Consider the following 16,640-nt stretch of genomic DNA (forward strand, 5'->3'; position numbering starts at 1 on the left):
TTCCAACTCAGATAATCTTATTCCATCCAGGTTAACCATTCTTAACCGCCACGCCATATAGTTTTCAATAACTTTTAAAAACATGGGTTTCAAAATCCTCTTTCCTCCCTCTGCCCCTGCAGTGTATACAGAGAGATTTTACAGAGGTGTCCCTTCGTGTGCTTTAAAAGTGGAAGAATAATCTACTCTTTCAGACCATTCAGAGCACAGGAGATAAAAGTGATAAAGCCTTTATAGCTCCACTTACCAAGCATATCAAATGTAATATCGGTCTAACTTTAACAGTATTTCAAATGTTTTCCCCTAAGAAATTTAAACTAAAAGATTCTCCAAACACACCTTCTATTCTAAGCAGACTAGTCTCCCTTTTTTCCCATGAACTCAGACAGGTCATTTGGATTCCCAGGGAATCCATAGATTTCTCTCAGTATTCCACACAAGAGCTCTCCTGCACTTCTCTCAATTCCTGAAAGCAATGCACTGGCCTTTCAGTTGGAAATAATCTCTCCATTCTACTCTAGTTACCCTTCGCCTGTGCCTTAAACCCCTTACCACCTTCTATTCTGTACTATAGTTTTTTCAACTTTTCATTTCATATGTACAGAAATTTCATACATACAGGGGGAAAAAAAACCCCATAATAAATACACGCTACCCAGGTTCAACAAGTGTTAATATTTTGCCATATTTTCTTTATCCTTATACCCTGAATAACATATCTGGAAAATTTGGGTGTAGGAACACCCATCACCTACAGGGTAAATGAAGTACTGAATCAAAGACTAGCTATGTATCCCTATCCTTTCGCATAAATAGCCTCTCCTAAACTACAGTTAGCCATGTATTATATTTAAATGTTTAGGTATAACTATATATTTTGTAAATACCAAGTCCCCATGTCTATAGTCTTAGTGCCTTGAACAGATTCAAGGACACAGTAGGTTGGCATTTAACAAATATTTAATAAATTAATGAATACACCTGCTATCATTTCATCCAAAGATGAAAATTCCTCCAAAATACATAGGTAACATACAACCTTTTAAAACCCAAGCATAAGACAACCATCATCTGGTTACATTAACTGGTGGGAAAAAAAAGAGACAAATTTATATCTGTAATTCTTTATTAAAAATACTGCGGTACACATAGAGACTGAAAACAGGATTAAAGATGAATAACACATTGGGATCATGACATGAGATTTTAACATACTGGTGCTTTTTAGGGAAGTTGTTGACATCCAAATCACAGAACCAAGGTTAAAAAGCAAAATATTAAGGTACCCTCAAAAATATTTACAATGAAGTAAATACACTCACAGAATTCAAAATAGGTACAAAAAACTGAAATGACCAATGTTACATGATTTCAAGGGTTGTCTTTTCTGTGCTTTTATTTGTTATAACAGGAAGGTATGGGAAGCCTATATCCTTAATTTGACTCTCCTCAGATATTAAAAATCTTCCTATGAATGAAAAAGACTAACTTTTAGACAACCTCTTAAATGAAATTACAGTATGGAAAAGAGGGCTCCCCCAAAAAAACACCTAAGCAGAACTGAGAGTTCTTTTGAAAACCATTCCCAATAAAAACTAATGAAAAATAAATATAAAACAAAGCTTAAAAAAATATGCATTACCTGACACCAACTGTTTTCTGGATGACAATATTTACTCATGAAAACATATCAGCTGTCTATCTTTTATATTCAAACCAAGTCCTGAGGTTACTAGGGGCTGAAGCAAACTAGCATTTATGGTGCAGACATTCTTGGGTTTGCGATGTGAACTTGCCTTGCAGAAGGAAGTTTGCTGGTCTATACAGAATGAGAAAGTCAAGCCCTATTTGACCCCTATCCTTCCTTAGCTTTCACAAAACATTGGTCCACAAATTAAATTTTCAAAAAGTTCCCAGACCCCAAAACTAAAATAGATGATCCCCTTTCATTTTCAAAGAAAACAATATTGGAAAAAATCTCCAGCCCGCTTATAAATTAAGCATTTCATATTTCTTCTAGAATACAAGTTCTTTTTTGTACAAAAGAATTACAATATGATTTGTCAAAAAACATATAAAAAGACAGCTGCTCTTCCTCAAATACATGAGCTAATGATAGAAGACTTCTGCATGTTAATGTCTCCAAGTTCTTGTTCCTTTTACATAAAAAAGAGCGTTATGGTGGCAAATGTTAATTATCCATTGAATATTGAACATTATGTTCTTTTAAAATCCATCCAGATCAAATGCAATAATTGATTTTCTTTTTAACTCAACAACTGATGCTACCAAACGTGGACTCAAACACACTTGTTAAAACATATAAAGCGTGTCTCTAGTCTTCAAAGCTTTCAGGTGAAGAGAGGTGCTTTTTTTCGATGCAAATCTCAAGGCAGAGAAAATCATTTTAAAGCTTATAAAAAGTGGACAGAGAAATAGTAAAAACTTCTCTGAAATGTACAAATATGTATAATTATTAAAATTGAAGACAGTAACATCAGTTGCAAGTGCTTGGGAGTCTGTCCTGACCTTTTTTGAGTTTCCACATTTTCTTCATAGTTGCATGGTGAGCACCCAGTGCTAGTAAAACATTCAGTGCTGGGAAAGGAGATACAGTCATTACTGTTTTTTAAGAAAAAAAAAATTCCTATGTATTTGGCAGTCTTCAGTATCAAAGTATAGGTATTTCATTAACTAGAAATTCCATGAATACCCAAGTTTGGCGACAACTACATGTCCAAATATTAAGAAAGTTAAGAGGAGGAAAATTCCAAACTTTTGAGATGGACTTATTCAGGAATATCCCACAGAGTGAGTTATTATCAAAAGTACTATTACTTTGGGCTAAGCAGTGACTGCAAAGGCACAGCAGATCGTTATCCCTCCAGATTCAGGCTGTAAAACACCAGAAAGCTCTTGTTGCCAGACCACTGCTGTTTAGTTCATCTTCCGAACAGTGTCTCTGTGTCTGTATCCAGTGTAAAGTACCATAATAAAGCTGTGGTTCAAAGAATAGAACTTTATACAAAAAAAGTAAACTGGAAAGAACCTAAAGAAATATACTCCTGAACTTTAGGCCTGTAGCACAATTTCTTAATTTTTTTCTATTAAAAAAATTGCATAAATGTAAATTTATCTGACTAGCAGGCAAACATCTTTTTTAAAAAAGGGCTCTGGTTGAACCTGGAGCAAAAAGCTGTATGTGCTCCTTCAGATACTATATCCAATCCTCATTCAGAAAAGATTTAAATCAACAGGGGAATTCATATCCAACAATTCACTGATATTTCTCTTTGTGTGTTCTTATAAACAAAACAAAACAAAAAATCTCAATTTGAACTAACAGTGGGTGGCATACAGAGCTTGCATACGATACTCTTACAAGAATTATGCACTATACTGTACTTCTCTGAAATTATTTACCTGGTCCATTATGTTCTTCAGGGCAACCCATCCCAAAAAGAGCAAATTCTGCAACCCTCAAAGGCAAAAATGCTGCCCAGCATTGTTTCCCAAAAATGTCCTTGCAAATAGTTTCCCTTAATAAGTATACAATGTGGCAAAAGTTCAAAGATGAGAAAAAAGTCTTTAAAAAATTAAAATTAGTGCATATACAAGTGGAAAAAACAAAAGCAGGAATATCATTCACCTGATGATCCTCCTTAATCTAAAATAAATTCTTCACAGACATAGCCTCCAATGGCAGCCATAGCTCTTGGATAAGTAAAACATTCTTCTTTTCAAGTAACAGTGTACCTGACTGAAGTGCAAGCAGCTTTGCTCATCTCCTGTTTGTTTCCCGAATGTGAAATGAGATGATGAAAACAGTTCAGCTGTAGTGCAATTTGCTGTTGGTTAAGTTCCTCAGTCATGTCCTGCAGGCTTTTTCAGCAAATACTACAACTGACCATTTGCAGCTGCAATCAGTTCTTGAAAAGTATTTTCAAAGCAGCGCTTTAAGTCACTGTAAGTCACCACAAGTACACTCTTCTCATCTCTAGAAATCAGGCTTATTTTTTCTGGCACACCAGCATCTAGCTGAAACAGATACACAAAATATGAAGTTCATACCATGCAGAAGAGAAAGTACTATATCTATTTTAGAATGATATTTGCAATAATAGAAAATGAAATATTTTTTAAAAATTTTGTCATTCTCTTTCAGATATCCATAAATATTTTATATCACTAATCAGTATGCACATAACTTTCAACTCAGATGTTTTTCTTTTTTAAATTTTATTTTATTTTAAAAATTTATTTTTTATTTTAATTTATCAATATACAATACAATGTAGTTGATTTTCACGTCCCTTTACCTATTCCTCTTTCCCCCCTCCCACCCAAACTCAGATGTTTTTCAAAAAAGCACTGCCCTACGTTTCTACATACTTAATTGACATTTTTTTTTTTTTTTTTTTGGCTTCTGGCCAGTATGGGGATCCAAACCTTGACCTTGGTGTTATAATTCTGTGCTCTAAATCAACTGAGCTAACCAGTCAGCCTCTAATTATCATTTGTTTTCATTACACTCCATCCATTTGGTAAATATAATTATTCCCCCAATATTTTCCAGTTCTTCTGTACCACAAATCACATACAATGCAAGGAACAAATTTATCTACTTAATTTTTCTCTGTACAAAGTATTAAATTTTTTTCCTTAGGAGAAATCCTTAAAGTATAAATAATAAAACATAAAGTATAAGTGATTTTATAGTTTAGGATGTACAGCCCAATTGTTTTCCAAAGGCTATCAATCAGACACCACTGAGTTGTAAGCAGCTCCACACCAAGTGAGTGCTGTGCTAAGCTTCATTTACATTTTTCATTAACTACTGTCATCAAACTTTTTTCATACATTTACTTTTGTTATTTCTGCTTATATGAATGGTAGTTTGTGATCTTTACCCACTAATCTATTAAGATTTGGCAGTAATATTTTAGTGAGGTCTTTTATAAAGTATAAATACTAATCCTTAGTCCATCAAATAACTTGTCTTGTTATGGCTTTCACTTTATTTTTGTTAGTTTTCAATGTATGTTTTTTCTTGGCTTATTTCATTAATTGATTCATTAAAATATGTTTAAAACTCACTGAAGGTTTGAATGTTCAAATCATTTTACCAGTTAAATTGTCATTTCTACCAAAATGAGCTTATGTAAAATCTTAATGTTTATATAATCAATATGGCCATCCTTCCCTTTTAATTTATCAAACTCCGAAAATTGTCATACTTCAGGGTTGGGATAAATATTATTTACTACTATGTTTTATGATATAACATAGAATTTTCTTCAAATTTTCAATTATCCTAATATTCATTAATCTTCACTTAAGTCTGTGGCTTATTCCATAGGATCTACTCGTCAGTGTTTATATTAGCTCTGTGTACTTTTAATTTCTGGTGCTGTGATACTATGAATACTACGTTCTAAAAGATGGTAGAATTACTCTCCACTCATTGCTCTCCAGAAAATATTTTCCCCTTAAGAGAAATAAAGGGAAAATGAATACATAAATCATACTGGTTTAGTTCAGTGGTACATAGTTTTGTGCTGTCTTAATGTACGTTACTGACAATACTCTCTAAAGAGTTTTAAGGAAATTCAAACATGGCAAAGTAGCACTTAAAAACAAAACACTTCAACATTTTCCCTGAAGAGTTACCACACTGTGCATTAACAGTTCTAAATCATGTGCTATAGTAGTTATTTTCTTTGTTACTTATGATTTAGGGACAGTTTAGACCAAAGGTCAGCAAATGTTTCTACAAAGGGTCAGATAGTAAATGTTTTAGGTTTGGGGGGACACACACAGTCTCAGTTACATATTCTTTGTCTATTTTTTTTTTAAACAAAAAACCGTTTAAAAATGTAAAACTCTTCTTAGCTTGCAGGCTGTACAAACAAGCTGTGGAGTCAATCTGGCCCATGGACTACAGTTTTCCATCCCCTGGTTTAAACATACCTTATAAAAAGATTAGAATTTACTTCGGGAGACAGCACTAAACTCTGTAATTGCGAGTAATTCATAAGTAAAATCTGTTCCTTCTTTCCTCCATAAATTGTACCTCTTCCAGCCCTTTCAAAAACATTTAAGCTCACCTCTCAAATAAGTTTACGATATATTTCTATCTACTTAATTCATCTAATCTTCTAATTCACCATTTATAACAGCTGGGCCTACTGATGTTACCAGTATTGTGTTCTTATTGTTACAATACTTGATTATAATACCTGTAGTGAACTGATAACATTCAAAATGACTCACAAGGATTTAGAACAAAGGGATTCAATTTTTAAAAGATATTTCAACACAAAATTATTTTTGTTTTTCCCACTCATAGTTTTACTTAATATAACAAAATAACATGTCACTAAAACACAGTATAAAGCGACAAACAGTCATTTTTGTGACATTTTATCACAATAAAAAGATCCACAATAAAAAAATTCTGGAATTATTCATACAGGTATTAAAAATCCTATTCCAGAAAATGTTATTAATAAAACGCCTTATAGACTATGGAAAGAACATATCCTGATTTCTTAAGGCTCCTGGTATCTGTAGATGATAAAACTCTACGAATTATACGTAGCATTATTATCTCAAAAATCCAGATACAAATTACCTTGTTAAGACAAGAGATGATATGACTGAGGTCGATCCAGGGAGCACCTGCTTCTGTCACCTGATGGAAAAGATGATCCCTAAACAGTTTCAAAAGGTAACGGTCTCCAGTCTCTGACCAAGCAGGATCTTTCTGAAACCTGAGGGAAGGTCACATGTCACCTCAGTAACTCAAGCTGTGTACCACATGGCCATACGTTTATTTTTCAGACTCAACCCCCTAGTTTAATTTTTTTTCCCAATAAATAAGAAATTAGGGCTTTTTTGTGTAGTGTTTTAAAAAACAGTCTCACTGAACACGAAAGTATATAAATTCCAGTTTCCATTTCTCAATTCTCAGGGCAATCATCCCTTATGCACACCTGGTCTATATCACTTCCTCATTTCAGCCCCTACCATTAGATAAGATGGGGAAAAAAGAAAAATATGTCTTAGATATCTTTAGACCAAGGTTACAAGAGTATATTCTTTTCTCCACCCACCCTGTAGATTACAGAGAGAAATGGTCAGATATGTCTTTCACTTCATCAATGAGCATAAAATAGAAAAATGTTTAGAAACAAAAAGGAGGTAGAATCTGGTTTCCTACCATTCCATCTGATATCAAGCTGCAAAGAACTGGAGAACCAGATGACCACTGTTAGTTTTCAGTAACCTTAGGAACTTATAGTCTAAGGAAACAGATGTTACTGAAATAACCAAAGAAAATTATAATTACATATTTATATAACACTATTAAAAGAAAGGGATATGGTATAGAACAGAAACATGAATTCATCTGGGATGGCAAGGAAGGTTTCCTGGAGCCAGTAGTGGCTGCTCTTCCCAGAGGAAGGATGCCCCTTAGTCAGGGGGATCAGTGTTTGTAAAGGATGGCATGAAGCACTGAGATAACTTAAGAAAGGTCAGTGTGTCTGGATGGGGTGGGAGAGAAGAGAGAATAAAAGAAAAAGAGAAAATACTAGCAGAGAGAAGGAGGGAGAGTAAAGTCAAGGAGGCAGACAGAGAGAAGACAAGTACAAAGAGAGAAAAGGCAAGAGGGGAGAGGAGAAAATTAAAGAAAGAAAAAAAAGGCAGATCTAAAGCAAGGATGAGAGGTAGGTAGGAATCAGACTATGTAGCCTTAGGTCATGTTAAAAAACTGGGTCTTTATTCTAAGAACCAGTAGGGAAGCCCACCACATAGTTTTAATACAGTCATATATATGTTTTGCAAAGGTCACTCTGTAGACTTCCAATTAAAATGCATATTAAACATACCCATTGATCTCTGCTCCCTTTCAAAAGCCCACCAAATTAATAGTAAATGTCTAAAAAGGGGTATAAACACAAGACAAAGGGATCAGATGAAGCAACAGTAGCGGACAAGAGATAGTCACAACAATTTGGAAGGTGGAAAGCAGATGGGTGAATGGTATGACTTAGCAGACCCAATCAAACTGAACCCTAATGCTACAAGAGGTGCAAGAAGGGGAAGTCCACAAGAAGCAAGCCACACTGTGAGGCTCAGGAACTGAAGCCACCAGGGACTACTGAAGATGCAGCTACGGACTAAGGCTGAAAACAGCAGAGCTGAGGAAAGGTTCTTTAAACAGCAAACAGATAATTCATCTCTCAACCCCACCTCCACCTCTGCCTGGCAGAAATCTGAAGGTTTACATTCTAGAAAGGATGAATCAGAGAAGCTCCAGCCTCAGGGATGTCAGGCAAAGCAGGATGAGGAACTGAGGAGTGGCAGGTGAGACACTATTCAACAAATACCTTCCCCCTGCTTGGCTCCCAAACCTTGGCTGTCAGGCTTATACCACAGACAGTAGGTTGGAAGATTCTTTTCAGGGAATGGTGAGCTGCTCATGAGAAATGGCGACATTTGGGAGTCTACCAAAAACAAACAAAAATCATACATAACAGTATTACTACACTAGTTTATCACACAGGAAAGCTCGACGTTCTGCAATCACTGCCCCCATACAGAGATTCCTATAGCTTTCTAGGACCTCTAGAACAGCTAAGATCAGAAATCTTTCAGAGAGAGAATGAAACAAAACAAAATAAAGCAAACCCTTATTTCCTATGATACTGCAGAAAACAATTGAAACTTGAAAACACAAACTATATTTGATAGCCTCAGAGAAACAAGAATTAGATGGTGTAAGACAAATATTCAGAAAACAGAAAAGTTCCTGGAAATTAAAAATATGATAGCAGAAATTTAAAAATTCAAAGAGGCTGGCTGGTTAGCTTAGTTGGTTAGAGCATGGTGCTGATAACACCAAGATCTAGAGTTTGATCCCTGTACTGGGCAGTCACCAAAAAAAAAAAAAAAAAAAAAGTTCAAAGGAGGATTAGAAAAAAACTTTAATTTTAGACAAAATAAAGTTGAGATAATTGCCCAGAAAGCAGTACAAAAAGATAAGGACAGAAAACAGGAGAAGAGGATATTAGAAAACCTACTGCAAAGGTCTAACATCTGAGCAAAGAGAATTCCAAAAAGAGAAAAGGAAAAAAAGTTATTGAAAAAAAATGAAGACCATTTTCCAGAACTGAAGGACATAAGAATCTCCAAACTTAAAATGGCCCACCTGTTACTCATCATTATGAATCAAAAATCCACACCAAAGCACATCATACTGAATTTCTGAGTATCAGTAACAAAGAAAAAAATCTAAGCTTGTGGGAAAGGGAAGAATTTAGAAAGAAGACGGCTTTGAATCCGTCTGGCAGTTAGAAGACAACGGAACAATGCTTTCAATTTTGAACAAAACTGTCATTACTATTACTTAAAATACTAGCTCACAAAATCACTCAAGAGAAATGAAAAGTATAGATATTAGAAATGAGAAAATGTAACTATCATTATTTGCAGATGATATGACTATGTACCTGGGAAACTCAAGAGACTCTGCTGAAAAACTATCCAAACAATAAGGTATCAGATTACAAAATTTACAGAAATCAGTAATTTTCATGTACACCAATAACAAGCTGTAAAAAGAAAGAATGGGGAAAAAATTTCCCATTTATAACAGCAACAAGACAAAATACCTAAGAATAAACTCAGTATGCTCTAACTATATGAAGAACAATTTAAATACTACTGAAGAATATAAAAATAGACATCAATAAAGAGAATGACATACCATCATCTTGGTTAAGATGACTCAACATCTAAAACCACAAATGCTCCCTAAGTTTATTGATAAACATAACATGTTATCATCCCTATAAAACTATCATTAGGCTCATTAATTTTTTTTAACTAAACAAGCTGATTCTAGAATCTATACAAAAAATTAAACAGCTTTAGGAAAATAACAAAACAACACACAGTGAAATGGAGATGAGAAAGATTTTAAAACTTCATAATTAAAATAGTGTGGAAAAGGTGCTGCTTCAAACCAATGGAGAAAAGCTAGACTATTCAATAAATAGCTTTTGGGCTACATAGGTAGTCTGTCAGGAAAAAAAAAAAAGCTGGATTCATACCTCACACCCTGTATAATTTTTAAACATACTGAAACTTTTAATATAAAAGAATGAAACCACATTCCAGAAGAACCATGAGATAATTCCTTCATAATCTTGGAGTAGGCCTTTTTAACTATGACTCAAAATCCAGAATCATAAAAAAGGTTTCATCAATTACACTACACATATATAAATGTCTATATAGGGAAAAAAATGAGCAAAGTCAAACAGAAAAATGACAACCTCAAAAAAAAAATCACAGAATAGTGAATCTCTCTAGCTCTTATGCATTGATAAAAAGATAGGTAAGCCAACTGAAAATAAAATCGGGCAAAGAATATGAACAGAGAGAAAAGGAAACGGACCAAAACCAAAAAAGGTACTCAAACATGCTCATTAAGAGCAAATACAAAATAAAACTGCACTGAAATTCAATTTCTCACCTAATAGGTTGACAAAAATCCGAAAGTTTGACACAAGTATTGTTGGTGAGGCACTTTCAGGAATTACACATTGGTAAACTCTTCTGGAATAGCTAGTGAAATACACACTAACGTAGCAATCATAATTGGGCCTATATTTACACACGCACAAAATTAAGTGTGCATAAATTAGTTCCTGCAGCATTGTTTGCACTAGCAAAAGACTAAAGAACAACCCAAATGCCCCATCCATAGGGAACCGAAGAAATAAATTATAGCATATCCACAGAATGGACTATTACCTGGCCATAAAGTACAGACTCGACCCATTGGTCTAGATTTGAATCCTGGCTCATATACTTACTAATTATATGACCTTGGACAAGTTATTTAACCTCTCTATGACTTAATTTCTATTTAACGGGAATAACAACACTACCTCTAAACAGGGTTGTTAGGAGGAGTAAGTTAGGTCATATTTGTAAAGTATTTAGAATAATGCTTGGCATTTACAAAACATATCTAAATAGAAAGATTCCTAAGATATGTTATGAGTAAAAAGTAATATAAGAACACTTCCTATGTTTACAATTTTTATTTGTAAAAGGAGTTGTATTTGTAACTCTAGAAGAGTATTACAAGAAACTAAGCATCAGTGGAGGTAACTGGGGAGACTGAGGATGTCAGGTATGAGAGACAGACTTTATATTTTTCACCGCAAACTTCAACTTTAAAAAAAAATTTGTTCAGGGCCGGCCCGTGGCTCACTCGGTAGAGTGCGGTGCTGATAAAAAAAAATGTGTTCATATATAACCCATTCAAAACATTTAATAGCAAAAATTTTCTGAGGGCAATCTAAAATTTTATACGTAGTCATATTATCAATAAGGTACGAAAGTAGAATAAAGACATTTTCAGACTTGCAAGGATGCAAAAAACTCACCTTTCTCAGGAAGCTACAGGAAGATGTGCTCCAATAAATCAAAAGTATAAACCAAGGAAAAAAAGCAAGAAACAGGATATCCAACACAAAAAGAGAAACAATGAGAATTCTCAGGATAATAGTGAAGGGAGGCTCCAGTGCTAAAGTGTGAGTGTGTGCAGGCTTAAAGTGCGAGCAGCCCAGATAGGAACAGAAGGGCAGAGGCTCCAGGGGCGATTTCTCTAAGGGGGAGAAAAAAAGCAACTGATAGGTTACCTATTTTTGACCATATGGAAAAGTGTTTTATAACTCTTGCACAGAGTTTGGAATGAACTGGTGGTAAATATTTTTCATCTACTTTATTTTCTATATAATTATTAACTCCGGGAAAACAAAACCCAAAATACTATACAGAAGAAAGGAAATATAACCATGCTTTACTATGTGGTGCAGCTGTGAGCAGTATTTATCTACTCATAATAATGTCAACACTGAATACAGATTTAACTCAAAATTTATGGGTTAAGTGGTAGAATGTGTGTGTGCATGCATGTGTGTGTTGAGGGAAGGGGATGAGTCATTAGCTAAATTAAATATTGGAAAAAAATCAAGAAATAGCACTATAAGCATACACTTTAAAGTAAAGGGATAAATAACAGAAGAAACTGCTAAAAGAGTTTTCAGAAAATGATTCAACATATATTGTTATGTTCTCTTCATTTAGAAAAATTAATAGGGAAAATACTATTGACGTTGAAGAAAGGCAAGTAGACCTGAATTTCATGGTCAAAAATATCCATCAAGCAATGATTTTTACTTATCACCTATCTCTATTAACAGATGAAACATTCATGAAATGTAACATACTAAAGTCACAATAGCTGCAATTCTGTTCTACCTGTCTTTGACAGTCATGTAGTACAAACATCAATGCTGCTTAAAATATGATTAACTTTAACTTACAAAGGAGGCAGAACTAAATGACAAACAGTGTAAAGTGATGATGCCTTTCCAACATCACCAATATGGCAGCTATAAAATATGCACTTTAACAGAACACAAGAGGCATGCAACAATTAGAGCTTTCTGAAGTCTCTAAACAGACTAAAGTAAACTGATTTGACCAGGCTTCAAAAAGGAGACACAGTAGAGGCAGTATTAGTCATAAAATGTTCCCTTGTTTGCAAACCACAGTAGAGATTTCTAACACAGTATATTTTCTATATGTGCATGTGTGTAAAATTCATAAGGACAACCAAACTTAGGCTGTGATTGAAAAACAGCACCCTAATGGCTAACAAAATCTTAAGATCACTTCAAATAAAACTTTTCTTCTCCCTAATAAAGCCAGTAGGGAATACTTATTCTCATTATGCAAAATAGTGCTCTTGATTGAAAATCGATTATAAAATACTGTAAATCCTTACTCCGGCCTCTCATTGATTGTTCCCAATTTTGCTAGAAGCCTAAACAGTCTTCCATTTTGAACCTCCTATAAAACATTTTAAAAAGAGAGAGAATGTTAATGTTCCAGCTAAAAGAATATAAAAGCCAAAGCTTACGAAAACTGGTATCCTGCACCAATATTACCTTTACAATAAATTTTAACATCCCCACCTTTTGGTTATACTTTTAAACACAAAAACATGTGCATTTCATTCAATAGTAGTACTCAAGAAGATTATGCAATTAACCATTTTTAGGAATTATTCAAGTAACACATGAAAGAAAACAAAATTTTTGTCACATGACTGTAGCAAAGCCTTGAATGAAAAGAAAAAAATGCCCAGAAGTCATAGGAATTAAAATATTGAACATTCAGTGTGAACAAAAATATCTGCAATCTTAGCAAATTAGGCACTGTATTTAGTACAATGATTACTGTGTTATATACCTATTTATACACACAGATGCAAGTATGTGCACACTCTCCTAAACATACTCTTTACCTTTGCAAGGTCTTCCTCTATGACATCATTTCTCATTTGAGCAGCATCCAACTGAGTATAAAATCGAGCACCAATCATGGGCATGATGTCATTTACACTTCGCATCCTGTTTTGGTCAGTCAACAAATACCTAACCAAGATAAAGAGGAATCACTTGAATGCCCAACATGCAATTTAAGAAACAACATAACCCACAAACACTGCTGTCGCCATAAGCTAAGTGTACACAATTCTGAAAATAACTTTTTCAGGCAAGTACTTTTTTGTTTTGTTTTGGTGGCTGGCCAGTAGGGGGATCCGAACCCCTGACTTTGGTGTTATCAGCACTACGCTCTAAAAGAGTGAGCTATTTGGCTAGTCCCTAAAGTTAATTTTTAAAGCTTTAATACATATTTTTTAAGTCTACTTATTTACTAATTTTTTAAAAAATTCTAAGATGTTGCAGAGCAGTTGGGGAGAGGGGCAGGGGGAGGGAGAAGGAAAAAGGGTGGGAGGAAGAGGAACGGGGGGCCTGGTTGAGGCCTGTGGTGCCTTCATTCTTGCAGGGGAGACCAGGAGGCTTCCAGCAGTGGCTCAGTTGTTGCTGGGCTGGATAGAGATATCAGGGGGCGTGGATGAAGCCCTCAGCCCCTCACCATCCCTGGCTCAGGAACCCAGGGTTTTTCTGGATGCAGCTCAGTGGTCATTAGTAGGCTGGCTGCAGATGTTGGGGGGCACAGCTGGGGCTCTAGGCCTCCTAGCGCTCCAGCTCAAGAGCCAAGGGTGCTACCTGCAGCAGCTTGGTGGTTGTCACTGGGCTGGTTGCGGGTGTTGGGGGAGCATGGCTGAGGCTCTCATCCCCCCACTGCCCGAGCTCAGGAGCCTGGGGTGCTCCCTGTGGTGGTTTGGTGGTTGTCGCTGGGCTGGCTGCGGGTGTCAGGGAGGTGTGGCTGAGGTCCTCAACCCCCCACCGCCCCGGCTCAGGTACCCGCAGCACATCCTGTGGTGGCTGGTGGTCCTTGCTGTGCTGGTTGCGGATGTCGGGGGCATGGCTGAGGCCCAAGCTCCTCCCCACTCCCTGGCTTGGGAGCCCAGGGGCTTCCAGTCCTTCTAGGTGTTATAGGTGTGCTTTGATGAAGTGAGACTGTTACTAGTTAATATCAGACTTTGTCTCTGATCTGTGGGTACTTTGCTTTTTCTTTCAGTTCTGTGTTGGATTATTTGCTGTTCCCACCACTTAAACTCTGCACTGGAACTAATCTGTTGTCCTTTGCTTACTTCTAAAATGGGGGGACTTCCTGTGGGGACCAGCACTTGAGCCCTGTGGTTGAGCTAAATCACTGCTTAACTTTGGTAAGTTACTTTGCCTGTCTCTGTCTCAGTTTTGTCATCTCTAAAATGGGACTAATAATGGTACCTAACTTATAAGGTTATTGGGTGACTTAAGTGAATTTATTGACATCAAGCAGTTTGAATGTGCCTGATACAGTTTACTGCTGCATAAATTTGAGTTCGTTGTTATCAAAATATGACTTTTTTGTTTATTCACTTTTTATTTAAAAAAATTTCAAACACAGAAGTAGACATTATAGTATAATGAAACCCCATGTATCATCACTCAGTTTCAATAATTATTAACATATGGCCAATTTGTTATATTTATGCCTTCTACTCCCACTTTTTTAAACAAAAAAAATTCAGAGATTATAACCTGAGACTTGAGACATCCTAGGTGTTATAAACTAAGGCGAGGAATCACTGCTGTGATCATATATGAAACAAATACTTTCATTTAAAATATAGATCATCTTATTTGATTATTAGTAGGATTTTGGAAACCACTGGTTTCCAGCGCTTTCACAAGCAGGACACATGCGCCAGTGTAACAAAGAAAAGTTGGGTAACCCCGTCCTCCATCCTCCAACTCCATACCCCAGGGTTCGTCCAAAAAGAAACTGGATTATCCAAGGCTAGACAGAAAGATCAGCAAGGACAGCTGGAAGCTAAAACAGACTGTTGATTAGGATCAGTAAGAATTATTTCAAGAGACACTTCCTGGCATCTCTTCTGTAGAATAACTCATAATTCTAACAAAGGTTGTGGTTTCCCACCCTCTGGAATCTCCCAATATCAGATGTATCTTAGACAAGGAGAAATGCTTCTATGGTGACAGTAGTCCACAGTGGGTTTCTCTTAAGCCAAACTCATTTCAAACCTATACTTAAGGATTCTTTGGAGTTTTAAGATACCGGAAAATAAGCATGGGGTCCTCTACATACTTGCTTTCTGGAATGAGTGTTTGGGCCATAGAGTACATAAGTGGATTGCATCTTAGGGTTTATTTACAACAGCTCTCACACTCTCTAGGAGCAGCACTGTCCATCAGAACTCTCTGAGATGATGGAAATGTTCTATGTCTGTGCTGTTTGGTATGTCAGCCACTGACTGCTTGTAATGTGGCTAGTGCAACTGAAGAGCTCAATGTTTAATTTCAATTAATTTCAATTTAAAGGGTCATACGTAGCTAGTAGATACCAATACAACTCTAGAGGGTGCCCTTTGACCAAATGTTTAAAACATCAGTAACTAAACACACTGGTTTATGAATTTATTCTAAAAAATATATACTTAGAAATAAAGTAAAGTTGTTTGTGTTTTGCTTGATTTTACACAGTGTAAACTAGAACAGTTAGAATCACTGTTAAAAGGGTACTTATGAAAATAAGCAATACCCAAACTTAAAACAAAAAAGCTTCATCTTATCTGGTATAATCATTATACATACGTTTTATCGTATTTTAAAACTTACAAAATCAGATTCTTCAGGTCAGAGGAGTAGTTGATTGTCACCAGTTCCATGGCTTTCTGTAAATTCTCTCTCTGAATTCCTGCCAAAGAGTTGCAAGCCAAAGCCAACACAACTTTTCCTAATGATATCAGATCTGCTTGCTGACATGAAAGAATAAATATAACTTAATTTTTACTTCATAGGTACACATTTAATACACTGACACTACTGCTTAAATGGAAAAGCATCGTTATAAATAAGATGCAGAACTTAGGACAGGGTTCTTAAATACTGGCACTCATCAGAATCACCTGGGAGCTTATTAAAAATAAGATTTCCTGAGGCTCTCCACCAGATTCTCAATCAATGGGCCTGGGAACAGGACCAACATTTTTAAAGCACCCAGGTAATTCTGACTAAGGTAGTTTTAGGGTCACATTTTAAGAAACATTCCTCTAAGCAATTCACATGCCAACTACA

General features: G+C 35.7%; 1 protein-coding gene across 6 annotated transcripts in view; it reads right to left on the reverse strand.

Moving 5' to 3' along the window:
* Positions 1 to 1,144: 1,144 nt before the first annotated feature.
* PAN3 (poly(A) specific ribonuclease subunit PAN3) overlaps positions 1,145 to 16,640 on the reverse strand; it is a 135,254-nt gene continuing 119,758 nt past the window's right edge. For 2 of the 6 annotated variants that reach the window (XM_063102004.1, XM_063102001.1), the window contains 5 exons: positions 16,182 to 16,321; positions 13,394 to 13,523; positions 12,872 to 12,936; positions 6,635 to 6,773; positions 3,566 to 4,038 (listed from right to left, as the gene is read on the reverse strand). In XM_063102004.1, the coding sequence (XP_062958074.1) occupies positions 3,898 to 4,038; positions 6,635 to 6,773; positions 12,872 to 12,936; positions 13,394 to 13,523; positions 16,182 to 16,321 (615 nt within the window). In that variant the 3' untranslated portion in view covers positions 3,566 to 3,897. Of the gene's footprint in view, positions 2,599 to 3,565; positions 4,039 to 6,627; positions 6,774 to 11,527; positions 11,687 to 12,871; positions 12,937 to 13,393; positions 13,524 to 16,181; positions 16,322 to 16,640 lie in introns of those variants that run through there. The other 4 variants (XR_010024041.1, XM_063102003.1, XM_063102002.1 and 1 more) reach the window with 4 other exon arrangements.

The sequence above is a fragment of the Cynocephalus volans genome, chromosome 7, assembly GCF_027409185.1.
Source record: "Cynocephalus volans isolate mCynVol1 chromosome 7, mCynVol1.pri, whole genome shotgun sequence".
Lineage (NCBI taxonomy): Eukaryota > Metazoa > Chordata > Mammalia > Dermoptera > Cynocephalidae > Cynocephalus > Cynocephalus volans.